The sequence below is a fragment of the Etheostoma cragini genome, chromosome 20 (assembly GCF_013103735.1).
Source record: "Etheostoma cragini isolate CJK2018 chromosome 20, CSU_Ecrag_1.0, whole genome shotgun sequence".
Classification (NCBI taxonomy): Eukaryota; Metazoa; Chordata; class Actinopteri; order Perciformes; family Percidae; genus Etheostoma; species Etheostoma cragini.
Genome location: NC_048426.1, coordinates 9471922 through 9489265, shown reverse-complemented (window position 1 = coordinate 9489265; position 17344 = coordinate 9471922). Strand labels below are relative to the sequence as shown.

Below are 17344 nucleotides of genomic sequence, written 5' to 3'. Positions count from 1 at the left end.
AGTAAAAGATCAATGCATTCTTCACATGAAAGCCAATGATGATGTCATAGTTTGTTATGAAGTGAATGATTTTTTTTTAAAACCTTTATTCAACAACAATTCATAACATACAAATACAGACAATAATTGACAATACAACTTATCTCATTGCATTTCTACAAGTAATTAACGATTCAACAATCACAGCTTTAAATCACAGAATTACATTTTTTTCCTCTTACAACCCAAGCCATTTTTGAAGCGTTTTTTTACACCCTGTACACGACCCCTTCTAAGAGCCCGCCTTTGCTCGCACCTTATGGGCTGCTCTTGCAACAGTTAAAGAACTCTCTTTCTGATTGGATATGGTCCTTGTCCCTCAGCTATGACAGACGCCACACAGCTAGCTGTTTCGAAAATGAAACTGGCTCGTGTTTGACTTCGAGAGGGAGTAAAAAGAAAACGAAATTGAGACCGGTGGTAGATTAAAAAAAAATTCCGCGTGGAATTATTGTTTCAGCCTGGCACAGTGAAAGCAGAAGAACCCAACGGTAAGGACTTCATGCGACGACAATTTTTTTGTGTGAGAGGCAGGCCTACTGTCAAACCACGACAACAACAATAACACCTGAATCCTGTGTTGGCTTCGTATTTTCATGTGTCGTTGCTAGTTATCAGTTTCCAACACCCCTCAGCAGTCAGCTATGTCTGTCGTGTGCGGGTTTAATTTAGCCCTGTGCTGTAGGCCTACTGTATTTGTGCCATAAGCCCTTCGTACATCTGTTATTGCGATAGATAAAGACTGAAGAAAACGTCTCTTCCTTTTTTACAGCTGGGGATGTTAAGTAAACACCGAGCTGGATAGGACTCACTGTACTGCAATGGAGGTAAGCAGATCTCTGTAGCTGACATAAGCCACACCATTGCTTTGCTTTGAGACAGTATGTGTGTGTGGTTAGAAGTGTGAATATAACATTATGGTTAATAATTTCACCATTAACGTTTCAAGGATCGGAAGTACCTCTTTCCACCTACAGTATAAACTAAGAAGGGTCACAGAATTGTGGTGTAATCACTGGGGTTTAAGTTACCATACGATTTTGTTATAACAGTTGAGTAGGCCAAAATACGAAGATTCATTGAGAAATATTTGGTCTCCTTTTAAGTCATTTTTGTTGTACTTCCTTCCTGCCGAGTGCCATTGTTTTGTCATTTTACTGTATGTGTTTTTGATCCAAACCATGAAATCATGGTCTTAAATCACCACAATATCTTAATCTTTGTAGTCTCTTTGGTAACTCCTGACCTGCTGCTTTTATTAGTTACCTGGAGGGTTTTAGATGTTGCTTTTACACCAAGAACTAACAGATATAGAGGCAGAGACTGTAGTTAGTTTCAGTCTAACTGATGAGGGTGGCTGCAACATAAAGTCGCTATACCAGAATTAGATACTCTTTATATGTACTACAGAGAACAGAAGAGAGAGAAGAGTGACATTCTTTGAAGACCATCAGTCACAAACACAAATTCTATCTTTTGGTTGATTTCTACTATGCTCTCTCAAAATGTAGCAATATCACATGTGTTAAGAAAGTTTAATAGTCCAGGGTTGCATTTCTAAGATGCAGACTGCCCTTTAACCAGGTTTTGAAGCCCTTTGTCAGCAAGAATTCTGCTCCAGGATTGCTGTTCGGTCCCTGATCCTGACCTCTGACTTCCCCTTAAAAAGCATCGGGCAAAATATTCCCTACAATGATTAATATTCAATAATAAAATCAAACCAAAAGCAAAGCTAATGTTGTTGGTAAGGCCTATATAGAGGCTGCGCTCTGTACTACATGTTTAAATAATATAGTTTGAATGTAAGCATGAGTTGATTATTAACCAACATATGATGTGTCCTTTCTATCACTCTTTTTTTCCTTCTCCTCCACCTCGTCATGTTTACCACTTGTCTACTATATCTTCAACCCTCTTGCCTTCCCCTCATCTCTCCCTGCCGTTCTCTGTGCTCCAGTCTGTAGCAGTGGGCTCAGCTACTTGGTGAGACTGAAGCTGCTGTCACCATGGCGCACTTTGACACAGAGTACCAGCGCCTGGAGGCGTCCTACAGCGACTCTCCCCCTGGAGAGGAGAACCTGCTGATGCATGTGCCTGAAGGAGCCAAATGTATGACATGAAAACACAAATCACACACACGTCATGAAGTTATCATAACACAGAAACACACCCTCGCATTTTTACAATGATGGTGATGCCTAACAACAACACCATCACTAATTTGTAATCAATCTTTTGCAGCCCACTGGCACCACATAGAAAACCTGGACCTGTTTTTCCAGAGAATATCCTTTTTACATTGTTTGTGTTGTGTCCATTAAGGCTGAGTTGTGGTTGTTTGGTTTCACACCATGGAAGTTTTTACAGAAATAGTATTGCTAACCTCAGATACATTTAGATTATTCCCTAACGTCCAATACGTCTATAATCTGCACCAGAAGAATGGATTCACATGTATGCTCCTGGGAGAGATCTTTGAGCTGGTGTATGTATTTTATCTGTCAGAAATGGTGTTTTTGAGAGATTCTTGTGTCTCTCTGTGAGCGGATCATTTATGGCGGAGCTTGATGATTTTTCTCCTTCTCTCTTTCTCCATCCAGTCAGTTACTGTTTGTGGTTGGCTTCACAGTATTCCTAGCCAACTGTGTGGACTATGACATACTCTTTGCCAACAAGTTTGTAAATCACACTGATTCATCTAAAGTCACTTTGCCTGATGCCTTCCTCCCAGTGGATGTCTGCAGTGCCCGGTAAGTGACACTTTATTTAGTCAAAGGTCCCATGGCACGAACATTTCATATTTTAACATCAATATGAGTTCCCCCAGCCAGCCTTTGGTCCCCCAATGGCTGGAAATGGTGATAGATTGTAAACCAAGCCCTGGGGATCCTGCTCTGACTTTGAGAAAATGAAAGCTTAGATAGACCGAGCTGGAATCCCCCACTTATGGCGTCATGAAGGGAAATGTTACCTCCCCTTTCTCTGCTTTGCCCGCCCAGAGAATTTGGCCCACCCATGAGAAAGAGAGAGACATCATGGCTTTCAAACAAGCAGAGTGGCAGTTGGTCAAGGCCACCTGGAGCTGTTATTTGACTGTTTGATCCTTACTTCATCTGCCAGGAACATAACTCGATCACTTATGAATGTGATGTTTAGTATAAGGCAATGCGACCCCAAACACCTTCTTCATTGTCAATTTCCTTTTTCATGCTGTATCTTTTTTCACAGTTATAGCAGTGAAATAAAGCTTCTGTCGATAAAACTGAAATATGGCAAGAGTTAGGTAATTTGGGTTAGCTCCCATGTGTTTATTTTTGCTATATGGTAATATTAAATTTGTCAAAGCAGTTAGACATTTTAAGACCTCGCTGCTGTTGAACACACACATCCTTGACTTATAAAAGTGAATATTTTCTCCTGCAGTATCCGAGATAATGCATTTGTGATCTTCGTGCTGATAATCTCTGGGGTGTTTTGGCTACATCGCCTGGTCAAATTCTTCTACAACGTCTGCTGCTACTGGGAGATCCGATCCTTCTACATCAATGCACTGAAGATGACCATGGTGAGACACACATTGTGTCAGGAAGACAGTTTTTAGATGCGTATTGAGGATTTGTTCTGCTGGCTTTGAATACATGTATTAGGATTTATTATAATCACACATATAAGTTATAGGACAAACTAACCTTCACTGTGCATTTTTTCAGTCAGAACTCCCCTATGCAACATGGCAGGAGGTTCAGGCCAGGATTGTGGAAATTCAGAAAGAGCATCAGATCTGCATTCACAAAAAAGAACTGACAGAGCTTGACATTTACCACCGCATCCTCCGCTTTAAAAACTACATGGTGTGTCCATTTGTGATGAAATGTCAAAAGCACTGCTTAGTTGCTGAAACTCTTCATGTCTCATGCACTTTGCTACTTGCAAACATAACTAAACAGTGTAACCTCAAACCCAAACTTTCTTCCTGTACTTCTCAAGGTTGCCATGGTGAATAAATCACTCCTTCCTGTGCGATTTCGACTTCCTATACTTGGGGAGTCTGTGTTTTACACTCGAGGTCTCAAATACAACTTTGAGCTCATCTTCTTTTGGGGGCCAGGTGCGTCCGTTTGATGTGATTCATTATGTATGTACAGTCTTCATGTGTCTACCTTTCTCTGGTGTCATATTCAGGTGAAGTGAACCAGTTGCATGCATGCACTTATATATTTGCCTATTTGTCGAGGTTACGAATTACAAAGGAGTCTTCTTTTCAGCTCCCTTGGCTTTTTTTGTTATTGCTCCATAGGCTCTCTGTTTGAGAATGAGTGGAGCCTGAAACCAGAGTACAAGAGAGGAGGTAACCGGCTTGAGTTGGCAGACAGGCTAGCATCCCGTATCCTGTGGATCGGGATAGCCAATCTGGTGCTGTGTCCAGTCATCCTGGTATGGCAGATTCTCTATGCCTTCTTTAGTTATACAGAGGTAAGTAGTTCATGTGCACATATAAACTTTATTATACAATTTTCTTTTGTTTTTTAGTGCTCTAGACAATAATTAGTTGTGTGTGTGTGGGCCTAGGTGATCAAGCGAGAGCCTGGTTCTCTGGGAGCAAGATGCTGGTCTCTGTATGGTCGATGTTACCTGCGGCACTTCAATGAGTTGGACCATGAGCTCATGTCGCGCCTCAGCAAAGGCTACAAGGTCCATGCATTTACTAGTTAATCTGCTAACAGTTGATGCTCTTATGTTACTTGTCCTCTGAAACCTAGTTTTATAAAAGGGTAATTTAAAAAATAAATAAATACAACAACAAAAAACAAATCTTTATGTGGCAGCACATCAGTCCAATTAATTAACATGGTTTTGGATTGATATAATCATGCTCTTAATTCCTATACGTGTGGGTATGTCTCATCCACTGCCTGTGGAGTCAATAATTAATAATAGTGATTTTTTTTCTCTTCCTCTTCCTCTGTTCCTGTTTTGTTTAGGCTGCATCCAAGTATATGAACTGTTTCCTCTCACCACTTTTGACAGTGGTTGCCAAAAATGTAGCATTTTTTGCCGGATCTGTCCTGGCTGTCCTTATCGCCCTGACTATCTATGATGAGGATGTTCTCGCAGTGGAACATGTACTCTCATCAATCACTCTCCTTGGAGTGGGTATCACAGTCTGCAGGTACTGTAGGAAATTAATGTCACCCAGTTCTACTGTTCTCATGTATACACCTGCAGAATTAATTTAATGATTTCATTTAACTGAAGACTCTTAAACACACAGATCAATAATTTAATGTTGTTGAGGTAGCCCATGAATTATTACTTTTCTTGCTATAAAACTAATGAAATGGCAAACATCAGATACAACTATAAGACACATATCCTCACCATTGTGGAATTGTCAGGCAGCTAACAATGAGCCACTTCTTTATTTTTTTTTAAAGCTACTCAGAGTTGTAATCCCTTTAATGCTCGTTGGCAGCTTATTCTGCTGTAAAACTGAGGATATATGAGAGGGTTTACTCCCTTAAGTAGCTCTTGTCTAATTGAAGTCTGTTAATAGTTGGATATTGAAATAATTAGATATGTGGGAACATTCCCATGAATATAACTGTATTGAACACATTAAATGATCCAAAACACCCCAGAATTTGGAGTTCAGTCATTAGCTTTTGATTATAAACCTCTTTAGTTAGTCGACTAAGTTCTTTTCTACCACCTCTGTCTCTTCAGATCATTTATTCCAGATAAGCACATGGTGTTTTGTCCTGAGCAGCTGTTGAGGGTTATCCTGGCTCATATCCACTACATGCCTGACCATTGGCAGGGCAATGCACATAGATATGAGACTCGTGACCAGTTCTCCCAGCTCTTCCAGTACAAAGCAGTGAGTATTAATACTGAACTAGGAATACATATCAGTACTCCGAATAAGTGTTTTTAATCATGAAGTTAGAAGTGTTCGTCCAGATTTCAATCAAAATACATTTTAAATAACACATTCTAACTTGTGAATCCTTACCCAAGTGTACAGTGTCAACCTTTCCCCTTATTATTTTTTTCTCCAGGTGTTTATTCTTGAGGAGCTGATAAGTCCAGTGGTGACTCCCATCATCCTGATCTTCTGCCTGAGGAGGAAGTCCCTGGAGATCATTGACTTCTTTAGAAACTTCACTGTGGAGGTGGTTGGGGTTGGAGATACTTGCTCCTTCGCCCAGATGGACATCAGGCAGCATGGACACCCTGCTGTGAGTGCAGCCACACAGATGAAAACAAATATAAGTTATCTATAGAATGTTTGACGTGCATTAGATTTTAAAAATGAGTGAATAAGATTGTGCGTATATCTGTGGGTTGATCATCTCTCCTCTCTCTGTAGTGGATGTCAGCAGGGAAGACAGAGGCATCTATCTACCAACAGGCAGAGGATGGGAAGACAGAGTTGTCTCTGATGCACTTTGCCATCACCAATCCTCAGTGGCAGCCTCCTCAGGAGACCACCCAATTCATCAGCCAGCTAAAGGAGCGAGTTCACAGAGAGGCCACAGGGACTGCTTCGGACACACATCCACTCTCACTGTCTGAATCTGAGGTACAGTGATAAACCAACGTTCATGCTCAAGTGTCACAGAGGTCATAAGTTAAATGTCGTTACATCGCTAGAGGTAAAAACAGATTTTCTTTCTTGTTTATTCCCTCTCTTGCAGCCAAGGAGCCTCATTGCAAACCTCTTGGTGGGGCCCTCTACGCTGACCTCCGTTCATTTCAGCAGCTCTTTGACCAATCATGCAGCAGCCGGCTCAAGCGATGGGGCGTCTGCCTTGCGCTCCCTTTCCCCAATCAGCAGCAGTTTTCAACTGAGAGGCAGCTTGAGTGCCGCTAACAGGGCCTCTGGTCACACTTCAACTATGAGCAAAGCAATGACAGGCTCTGGGTAGGAACATTCTTCTAAATTAGGCCTCAACTCAATTTCTTTTCAGGCTACGTCTTTCTGTACAACACAAAATATTTACTTAACGGCTCGATGAAATCTCACAGTACAGAGTGCAAAATCTAAAAGCACTTGGTCATGGATAATGTATACTTTATTAGTCCCGCAAGGGGAAATTACAATTTACACTCTGTTGTTATTACACACAGGCCAGTACCTATACATGCACTAATGAAGAGATGTCAGAGTGAGGCATATAGGATACCCTAGTTTAAACCTTAATTTATATTCAGTGTTCTTTCTTTTTCTCATCTTCTCATCCCTATTACCTCCTCTTCATGTCCTAATTTTCTCTACATTTGTGCGTTCATTTTCTGTAGGACGGATGCCCGGACTGTGAGCTCGGGCAGCAGTGCATGGGAGGGTCAACTCACCAGTTTGGTCCTCTCAGAGTATGCCTCCACTGAGATGAGCATCCATGCACTTTACATGCATGAGGTAACTGTGTGTGAGCATGTGTGGGATGAGAGTAGAGGAAATCTGTGGGTCTTATCCTGAATATCTCACAGATCCTCTCCATCTTGGGTCCTATACATTCTTCATCCTATTTTTTTTTGTTTTTTCTCCTTTCAGCTACACAAGCAGCAGTCCCGTGGCGAGTTATCCCGTCACACATGGCACAGGCAGGAGAGTGACGAAAGCAGTGACAGTGTCCCCGATGAAGTGAGAAGCGAACCAAACCCGCACTCCAGACATTTCCCTCGCTCACACACTTTCCCTTCCACAGTTCCCAGTCCCTGTGCCATTCCCACGTCATCTTCAGCCATCAGCAGTACCAACCTGGGGCAGGAGGGGGCTGCATCGCACAGCAGCAGCCAGCGGCGCTATAGTGGACCTACCACAGGTACCTACCTTTTTGTTAATTATCTCTCTCCATGTTTCACATCACACGCATCGGAATGCTGTTTTTTATATTATCACAAGTGCATGACAAGCATCTACATGTTTTTCTAACGAGTTGTAAGAGTACTGTACCATGACCTTACTTTTCTGATACTGTCACAGCGATGCTGCACTCTTGCAGCATCATTGTTTTAAAGAATGAAAACAAGTTGATAGAATAAATACACCTTTAGAAAAGGGTCCCTATACAGATCAGTGTTAATTGACTAATGAACAGTTTTTTTCCCTGAGCCTTCTACACTCTAAATCTACACACATGATGCTGCACCCCATATTTCACATTTTATTGCTTACATTATTACATTAATATACATTATTATTCTTACATAAATTTGACTGATCTGTGCAATATTTTATTATTATTTAGATCTGTGCAATATATGTATTATTTATCACAACCTGCCTGCTCTTGTTTTATGATGAATGTTGGTTGTTGAATAAATGCTGAAGTTATATTCAAATGTGTGCAATATAGTTGTTGTTTTTTGTTACAATTTTCAGTTCAGTTCATGTTTATTGTCACCATGGGGAAAATTATGTTGCAGTAAAAAAATCATTACATTACATTTGATGTATTCATTGTAAAATAATGGCAATAAAGGCTTCTTATCTTATCTTCTTCTTATCCTGCTAGCACTTTTGAACTCTTCTGTCTCTGTCTTTCTATTTTTCAGACTCTTTTGGTGCAGGCGGGAGAGTAGTGCGGTCAGCCCGTGGTGTGCCCATGGGAGGGTGGGCAGATGAGGGTCAGGCAGCACCACGACACCATGAGACACTACCAGAGGAGAGCTCAGAGGACGATATGCCTCCTCAAATACACAAGGTGGATGCGGTTTGTGTGTGATGGGAATGGCGATGTTAATTTGCCTGTGTGCAATACAAGTAAATTAACATGTTTCTTCTCTTTCTCTCTATTTAGATTGCATAATCAAGCCATGTGAATAAGAATCATCGTCCCACCCTCCATAGAAATCCAAACACATCCTCGTCCTTGACCAAACCTTTTCTCCAGGACTGACCATCTGATGTGACACAGATGGAAATGAACATGTCCCTAAGCGGTATACCATGATACCAACTAGAAACATTTATCTAGTGAAATCACCTGGATAAGTTACGACAGATGCCACCATCAACCATTTAGAGATCCTTCAAGACTTACATGCCTAAACAGGGTAAATATCTGAATTTGTGTATCAGAAGAGGACCTACATGATCAAGTTATTTCTAATTGCCTCTAATGACATCAGATTACACTACTCTTTTATAACGCCAAAAGATTAAACTTTGAAAGGTCATTTGTTGCTGAGATGTGTTGACTGTAAACGAGAGTTCTTCACTTCAGTTTTATTGGATGCATCCTTGCGCTATGCAGCTGTTGCTGTAGAAAAATACTCAACAATTTGACAAAAATGGGATCACAATAATCCTAATTGTGCTATTGTATTGTTTTCCTTTTTTACAAATTGGATGTCATGACAGTTGAAATTTGAAAAATATATGGTGTCTTTCTAACAATAACAGCATTTACGAAAATGTGTTCAGAAAGATGCTGTTGTGTGTATCTGTTTTTGAACCAGTAGCAGGAGGTTCTGTATCCTACCCTGTGCTCTGTGTTTCAGCTTGCATTCTGCTTCTTCTCAAAACATGTGAAGGCCTCACATACTATCAAAGTCACCATACATTTTTAAATAACATTTACTCCTTAGAGATTTAAAAAAAAATTTTTTAGCATGTATTGCATTACAAAGTTCATGTTACATGTTCTAAAATTTGGCTGAGTCAGTTTGCACAGATAGATGCTGGTTTAAAACATAATTGTACAGCATAGCCCGGTGTTCCGCACACAAACATGCGCTCTGTAACAAAATGTTATCAGGTTATTTCACAGCAATCATTCAGAATATTTTAAGGCCAACGTTTTGTGATGTGTCACCAGACATGTGGAGGCAAGCAAATTTTTATCTGATTTAACCCAGGTTAATTTTTTCTAACCATACATTATTTTTCAATAGACTTGCAAAAAAGTGCAGCCAATAAATAAAGCGTTTTTAAGCATGTAATATTGACGTCTGTGCCATACAAAAACCCCTCAAGCACAAGTGCATGCCCATCATCCACACATTCTTCAAAAGAATAGCTCATTCTCCATTAAGAATAATGTCCCTCCACGTCCTGCTTAATCACAACAGGACTTCCCCATGTTCTCCCAGTCATTAAGCCGCAATTCTGTTCAGAATTATGCACTTTAATCATCTGTTAATGCAGAGGGTGTCACTTAACTTGGATGTTTGTATGTATATGTTTTCGTATATATTTTTTAATTATTTTATTTATCAAAGGGATGTGCCATAATCATTGACCGTTGGGAATAAAAGTTTGGTGTTCTGTTGTGCACTTGGATGGGAATACAGAAGCACTGTCGCAGGCACTGGATGGCCATAATGTTAATTAAATTAAATGTGTTGGTTTTTTTTGTTTTATAAATCCTGTAAATACCATTTTGTACAGCTGTAAATTCATCAATTAAAAACACAGCCATGGCTCAATGATGTTATATACAGAATGAAAAAAACTACCACCTGGATAAAATGACACGGATGACATTGACTATGCAATGACTAACATTACAAGTCGCATTAGTTGTTAACATTGAGTCGGGGAGACCTCGAGTATGGTTGTAACACTTTTTGACTCGGCTCCTATAACTTGCAGAATGTTGCTGGTTGGTCACTCAAATTTAGGCACTAAGTACCCTCATTTGTCAACTACAAATAGATGTAGGGTCAGATGTAGCTCATAATTAACCTAAAATTACAGGAAGACGATAGACAGTAAAACAACAAACATGCATTTTCTTATATGGTGTTACAACCATCCCCACCCCTGTCAGCCAATATTTAGCTAGCTGCATCAGCATGGTGGTTTGTAATTAGCATAGATTAAATGACAATCTACGTAAGAACCTCTCTTACCTGATACAAGTTACCTAGCTAATTCAAACTTCAACACTTCACAGCCTTGCAAATTCATAAGATCAGGGAGAGAGTGATCATACGTGAAATGTATCTTATGTTATCCCTTATTGGTGAAAGTGATGTTGCAACTATCCCTTTGTGACAACCATCCCTTACATTAAGGTTTCATTTTACTTGCGTGCAGTCATAGCGCTACAAGTTAGCATACGGCTAACTATTTTGCTACTTTCGGCTGATAGCTTTCGTTAGCTGCTAACGCTCTAAAATTATGGATATGGAATACATGTTTACCGGTAACGTTAGCCTATAATCACTTGTACTAAGTAAACGTTTCGCACTGTATCATGTCTTATTAGGTCCAAGATAGGTGCTTGACAGAGCCCGGATAGCTCAGTCGGTAGAGCATCAGACTTTTAATCTGAGGGTCCAGGGTTCAAGTCCCTGTTCGGGCGTTAAAATTTTTTCTCCCGTACTAGACAGAGATATAATTGTTCAGAATCAGAAATATTTTATTGATCCCCGAATGGAAACGCTGTGTTGCAGATGCACAAATACTAAAATATAGTATAGTAAAAAAAAAGAGTATAAATATAAATAAAGAAATATAAGAAGTGTTGATATGCATTTAAATAGGCTAGTTAAAGGAATAAAGGAATATGAATATGTTCGGATGAAGGACACGGTTCGGTAGTCGAATCGATAATTTTCCTTTGTCTTTCGTCATTCTCCAACTGCTCTTGAATGAACTGTCAAATTTCAACTTTCATATAAAAACTTTTACGTTATAGCCTACATGTGTTCACTTTCTGTACCTGTTCTTATTGCACCATGGGTCGGGGAGAAACGTCTTTTTGATTCCTCTGTAAATCTGGCACATATTGCAGAATTGACAATAGCCTACAGTTGACTTGACTTTAACCTACCGTTAATTGATATGCAATAATAGGGTTAACTTAGTTTAAAATGTTTGGTCAGGTTATTGAGAACAAGGATTCACGTCTTTCATGCGTAACGTTGAAATAACAGGCTACTTGCTAATCTCCCCAGAATATAGGCTAATAGAAAAAGCGAGTAAACCGATACATACTCAGAGTTGGCGACTAGCAGTTAACTAATGTAGTGTAGGCCCACTGTCTGTTTTTGTTTCTCTAGCATTCTCAATTAGGCCTTTTACATTTTACACTTACACATATATATCCTATTGGAAAGATTTCAAGGATAAGCAATATTTCCATCTGACCTAATTTCATTCGTGCAAGTGCAATGTGTACTCCTGTCTTAAGTTATAGTTATTTTTGTTTCATATGTTTGACAAGTCTACAGTCAGGGCTTCATTTCCAACCAAGTTGTCTCTGTACCACAGTTTCAATTCTGAGACAACAAGGGATTCTCAAAGTTAAACCTGGGGGTCCTGTATTCACACAAACAAATGTGTGTATCAGTCAAATTGGTTGAAATGCTAGACACAAAATGGACTACACATGCCGTTAGTAGGCTAAACCTTACACATTGAGTGGTGGGAGTGTGAAAGGGTCTGTTGCATGGTGTATGGAGGGTAGATGTGCCCCTGCTGGGTCAGATGACACCCCCGGTAGCCATGTAGGTTGGCTGATGGGAGGCAGCTGTGTTGCTGCAAGGGTAGGACAATAGTGATGATGATGATGGACAGCCCGTCCTCTTGGTTTGACATCTGGCCTTAACAAAATGGGGTTTCCTTGGTAACTTTCCTAGAAATACAGATTTAAAACTTTGTTAAGAGACAGATAGGCTATGGCAATTTTCAGCATTGAGAAGTTTTGTTTTGTCTCTGTCTGCCAGAGAATGTGTGTGTTTGTGTGTGTACCTGCCCAAGATATGTAGTTTGAGGGACACAGTGACTGGGCCCTCCAGCTGGCAACATAGGAGGCATGGCTTTCAGCATCATATTGTGCATTATGATCTGGTGCATCTGGGCATTTTGCATCAGCATCAATTCCACCATGTCTAACACACAAAATACACATATACAAGCATATGAATACAGAAAGTTACTCAAATATGATGTTCTCTATCTGCTGTAGCCTACCCTCTTTGATGCTGCCTGAGCGTGGTGCAGGGTAGGGCGGAGGTGGAGGAATCAGAGGCAGCTGTGGCACCAGCTGTTGGATGAGGGTGGCAGGCTGCTGGGGTAGCTGCAAAGACAAAGAAAGACGGAGAAATAATTGCATTTTTTGCATATTTAATTTCTACTATTCTTAAACTATATTTGAACTAAACTCATTGCAAGTCAGTCTGGATATCAGTGTCAGTATAAATACCTAACATGTCGAAAGAAAATAGAAATGAAGTAGGGTATCAGGAGAAGAAAAAAAAGGATTAAATACACTTGAAAGACCACATAGAAACAGAGTTACGGATCTGGGGGATTGGGGTGTTTTCAAGATTAATTCTGAGTGTCTCACAGTCTGCTGGATGATGCGTGATGGCTGAGGCGGAACAGGTGGTGGATGCGGCAGAAAGGACAGAGCAGGGGCTGGTTGGTGGAGTGGGGGTGGTGGAGGCGGTTGAGGGGCAGTGAAGAAATGTGACTTGTACTGCCTTTGTGACCCTCCCCAGGTGTGAGGTCTGTTGAGGTCTTCTAACATGTGCTGCTCCTACACAAAATATACCAATTGTCAACAAAACACAAACAATTTTACATATCTTACACTGACAGGTGAAGACATTGGTTAAGTGCTTGAACTTACTGGGATTATGTCTTTCTCTAGTTTTGTAGTATTCATCTTAATGTCTGAATTTAGGTATGTAGGAAATTATAGTTATGTTAACAAAAGTATGTATTCTTGGAATACAAAGATAAAGATTTTGTACAAACCCTGAGTCTTTGCAGTAAGTCCTGCTTTCGCCTCAGTGCACGGTGCAGTTGATCCAACTCTCCATCATAACTCCCTAAATGGATAAAATCAAGTTCTCAGAAACTACTCCCTTGAATTTTTATCAATCCCCGTATCTGCTTACTTGCTCCAATATCTTGTTTAAAAGAAAAATAAAAACCAATTGCTTCCTTCCTTCCTCCTTTTTTAGCTAATAAAAAAGGTAGAAGCAATTGTTTTTTAATAAGAATGCTTTAAATATCAGGTTTATTTTACCTCTAAGTGTATTTAAAGTACCCTATCTTGTATACTTTCCACTTTCCATTTTGCAACGTCATTCCTAATATTAGCTAAATGTCTATAATGGAGAATGTAAATGAAGGCTTACCTTCCACAGTATTCATCACAAATAAATCTTTGTTATCTTACTTGCAGACTGGGCAGACTCCGCTCTGTTGTCCATAATGTGCTTTTGATTTTCCAGTCTCTAGAAATAGAAGTAAAGAATATGTCTATGTAAGATTTTAATTTAAAATTCTCAAGAAAAGAAGAAAATGTTTTTTTTTATTCACTATTTCACTTATACTTTCTTATACTTTTTGCCAATACTAAATGGCCAAAGCAATATCTTTCCACCTTAACAACTTGTAGACTAGCCTCTCACTTACCTTCTCCAGGAGTTTGAGTTTGAGTCTTGTCATCTGATCAAGCATTGAACTGTCATGCTGTCAACAATTACACAAAGCGTTATTTTAGTATTTTTGGGTGCTGGATGGAACATAAGTGTTTAGACAAATATATGCTTTTTAATATCTTATTCACCTGAAATCCTGGCATTTGGAGTCACATAGACTTGGTGTACACCTATTTGTTTTGAGTTGAGAGTAAAGCCAGACAGTGGTTGCCATGGGACACATCTGTTGTGTCCCATGGCTTTACTAATCAAAACAAACTACAAGGTTTCCATGATGAAAAAGAGAAGAGGAAGTCAGACTCTCAACATCAAATAATTCCTCACCAAAATGGTTCAAATCCCATTTGCTACTAAATGTACTTTTTATTAATACATTACAATTTTAGAACCTAATTGCAGGCCATATCTGCAGTGACACTGTAAATAATGTCCTGCCTGCACATATGGGCTAGGTGTAAAACCACACAAGACTACACTTGACCAAAAATAATGAATGCAATCTGAATGGTGGGGATTTTTACCCTGTTTTGCCACATAAACTTATCCGCCTGAGGAAGACCATTCTCTTAATACATCCATGTGGAGGACTCCCTACCCTACATTCACTTTCAAAACATACAAGTGAGCGGTGTACTGTTTAGTATTTGCCTGTCTTGATTGGCCACAAGAGCTGTCAATGTAAGATTGGTGACTTGACACAGCCATTTCATTGGTTTGCTGTGTACATATTTTGAATGATGTACAAGACAGAAGGTGGTGTTTATGCGACGCAACACTCATTGGCTGAAGATGTGGAACATTATAATTTGATTGGTCCGTTTATTCGGGGAAACTCGATAAGGGCGGAGTTGAAATGGCTTGGCGGCCATATTGAATATTATCTGTTGACAGTTGTGACTCAAAGAGAGCTCAAAGATTTTGTTTTAGCCAACTTGTGCTAGAAGTGAAGGTCTGTTTTGCTTTTCATTTGAATAAGGACGTGTGTCCTAAACTTTTAATGGTTTGATTAAACCCAAGAGATGGATGACGATGAACGGCAGAGGAAACTAGAAGCTGGAAGAGCTAAGGTTTGTTGCTAACATTTAATGCACGTTAATACTGAATGCTAGCTAGCAGTTAACGCTAGCCAACTCTTTTGTCATTAGCTTTGCGTTTGTCTACTGCTGTACTCCTCTAACATTATTGCACGTTTTGTTTGTCGTTGCTTAGATTCCATTTGCCCGTTAAATTTCAATGTTTTGTAACTACTCATTTGCCGCGCTTATGCAGCGGGTTAATAATTAACCTTAGCTGAGGTTGCATACAATAACATTTATGGAGTAACGTTATGGTTATCTGCTATTTAGTTGAATCACATCCGTTTTTGGAGTCCAGTGTATATATAGAAAGATGCACCTAATTACAAAGACGAGGGAAATAAGTTTCTTAAATGTGAAGTGTCTTACTTATTTCAAGATGTTGCCTTTAAGCTGTGTCAAACGTTTTAACGTTGTGGTACGTGGTTAAATGGATTTCCATTTAGTTATTGCCTAGTGTTGCCTTTGGGGGAAACGAACTTTTTGCAACCCAATAAACACTTTACAGATATAAAATGTTCCCATCTATAAGTGTAATAAAGGGATTATGTCAGCCTCACAGCCTTGAAAACTTGAAAATTACTTTTTGAGTTTTTAGATCTTGGTCATTCTTGTTCCTACTAGCTTGTCACAGCTCTAAACAGATGTATCTTAGTGACATGTACAAGAGCCGATGACTGTATGTTATAAAAAATATAAAGTGTCTCCTATCGCACTTTTTCACAAGTCTCTGAACATTTGCTTTTGTGGTAATTCCAAGATAGAAAAAGCAAGCAGCTGTTTTTTTTTTTTTAATGGTAGGCCCTATTAGTAATGGGCCAATAATCAAGAATGGCCTACCCTATATTGACAACGAGGCCACATTGTATAAAAGATTTTCAATATGTTATTTGTTGAACTAGGAAGCATTTTTTTTTTTAAACAAACACTTAACACATCAAAATCATTTAAATGAAAAGGTTCATGAACCCCCAAGCAAAGTGCCACCAACCCCACTTTAAGAATCACTTCTCAAAAAAATTTATTTTGAATTAGGTCACCTGTTAAGGGTAGTTCATTGAAATCCATTTCTGCCCATGTTGGATCTCATTCAAAAGATTAGTAAATGATACAAATAACTGAACCACTGACATTCCTTACGACAGAATTCCTCCAACATACCCCGAAGCCAGTCGGTAAGTACGCTATAGCAACTGGTGACCGGTGCAGACATTTGACTGTATAGGGGATTGTGGACATTATTTCTTAGGGATTTGGGTTTTCTGGCTTTTTGTTTTGTTTCTTTTGGCAAGGCAATCAGGGCTATCTTCTGCTTTTCTGCACAATGATACGATTGCTGTCAGCTTTGGAAATTTGTGCTCTTAAAAGAATGACACGCAACCAGATTATCCAGACTGTAACCCAAAAAGGAAAATTGCTTTGCATTTGTAATGTCAATGTCTAATATAATCATGCAGTTTTTTTTACACTGTCATGCTGGTGGCAGGCCATTAGGAGGTGCAGTGGCCCATGAGATCTGGCAAGGTTTAACTTGTTGCACTTTCATTTCACTTGAATGGTGTTGCTATGGTAATGCAGTGCTGTCAGATGCCTTTACCGGCACATCAAAATTTATTTGATTTGGCACATGAAAAAGCTCTGATTTGATTTGACACACTAAAAGCATCGGACGTATGTGTACAAATTGCACACTGACAAGCCAAACACGCACAAAACAACCTTGTGAGGTGTCTTGGTTAACATTGTAGAGAACACAACAGCAGCATTCAGCCAACCATTAACATAACGATGTGGCTACAATAAGCTCCATCCAGCTGGTT

The 17344-nt window shown here is 39.6% G+C and overlaps 3 protein-coding genes and 1 non-coding gene across 8 annotated transcripts in view; 3 read left to right on the top strand and 1 right to left on the bottom strand.

Moving 5' to 3' along the window:
• Positions 1–339: 339 nt before the first annotated feature.
• On the top strand, positions 340–10473 carry atg9a (ATG9 autophagy related 9 homolog A (S. cerevisiae)). Its single transcript, XM_034858373.1, has 20 exons — positions 340–530; positions 812–866; positions 1997–2148; positions 2281–2324; positions 2460–2524; positions 2640–2789; positions 3463–3604; positions 3750–3890; positions 4027–4147; positions 4337–4512; positions 4609–4731; positions 5022–5209; positions 5764–5917; positions 6099–6278; positions 6410–6622; positions 6738–6964; positions 7342–7459; positions 7595–7865; positions 8599–8747; positions 8844–10473. The coding sequence occupies exons 3-20, from the start codon at positions 2046–2048 to the stop codon at positions 8850–8852; spliced, it is 2574 nt and encodes an 857-aa protein (XP_034714264.1). The 5' UTR covers positions 340–530; positions 812–866; positions 1997–2045; the 3' UTR covers positions 8853–10473.
• Positions 10474–11281: 808 nt separating this feature from the next.
• trnak-uuu lies at positions 11282–11354 on the top strand. The gene has a single exon. It is a non-coding gene; the product is annotated as a tRNA-Lys (tRNA).
• A 968-nt stretch (positions 11355–12322) lies between these two features.
• zgc:112416 (uncharacterized protein LOC550509 homolog) lies at positions 12323–14455 on the bottom strand. Its single transcript, XM_034859148.1, has 7 exons — positions 14423–14455; positions 14184–14241; positions 13757–13830; positions 13344–13535; positions 12968–13073; positions 12746–12885; positions 12323–12629 (listed from the first exon to the last, which is right to left on the bottom strand). Exons 1-7 carry the CDS (start codon positions 14453–14455, stop codon positions 12405–12407), a joined length of 828 nt encoding a protein of 275 aa, XP_034715039.1. The 3' UTR covers positions 12323–12404.
• An 859-nt stretch (positions 14456–15314) lies between these two features.
• pcnt (pericentrin) overlaps positions 15315–17344 on the top strand; it is a 35381-nt gene continuing 33351 nt past the window's right edge. For 2 of the 5 annotated variants that reach the window (XM_034857744.1, XM_034857742.1), the window contains exons 1-2: positions 15316–15515; positions 16670–16699. In XM_034857744.1, the coding sequence (XP_034713635.1) occupies positions 15468–15515; positions 16670–16699 (78 nt within the window). In that variant the 5' untranslated portion in view covers positions 15316–15467. Of the gene's footprint in view, positions 15516–16669; positions 16700–17344 lie in introns of all 5 variants that reach the window. The other 3 variants (XM_034857745.1, XM_034857746.1, XM_034857743.1) reach the window with 2 other exon arrangements.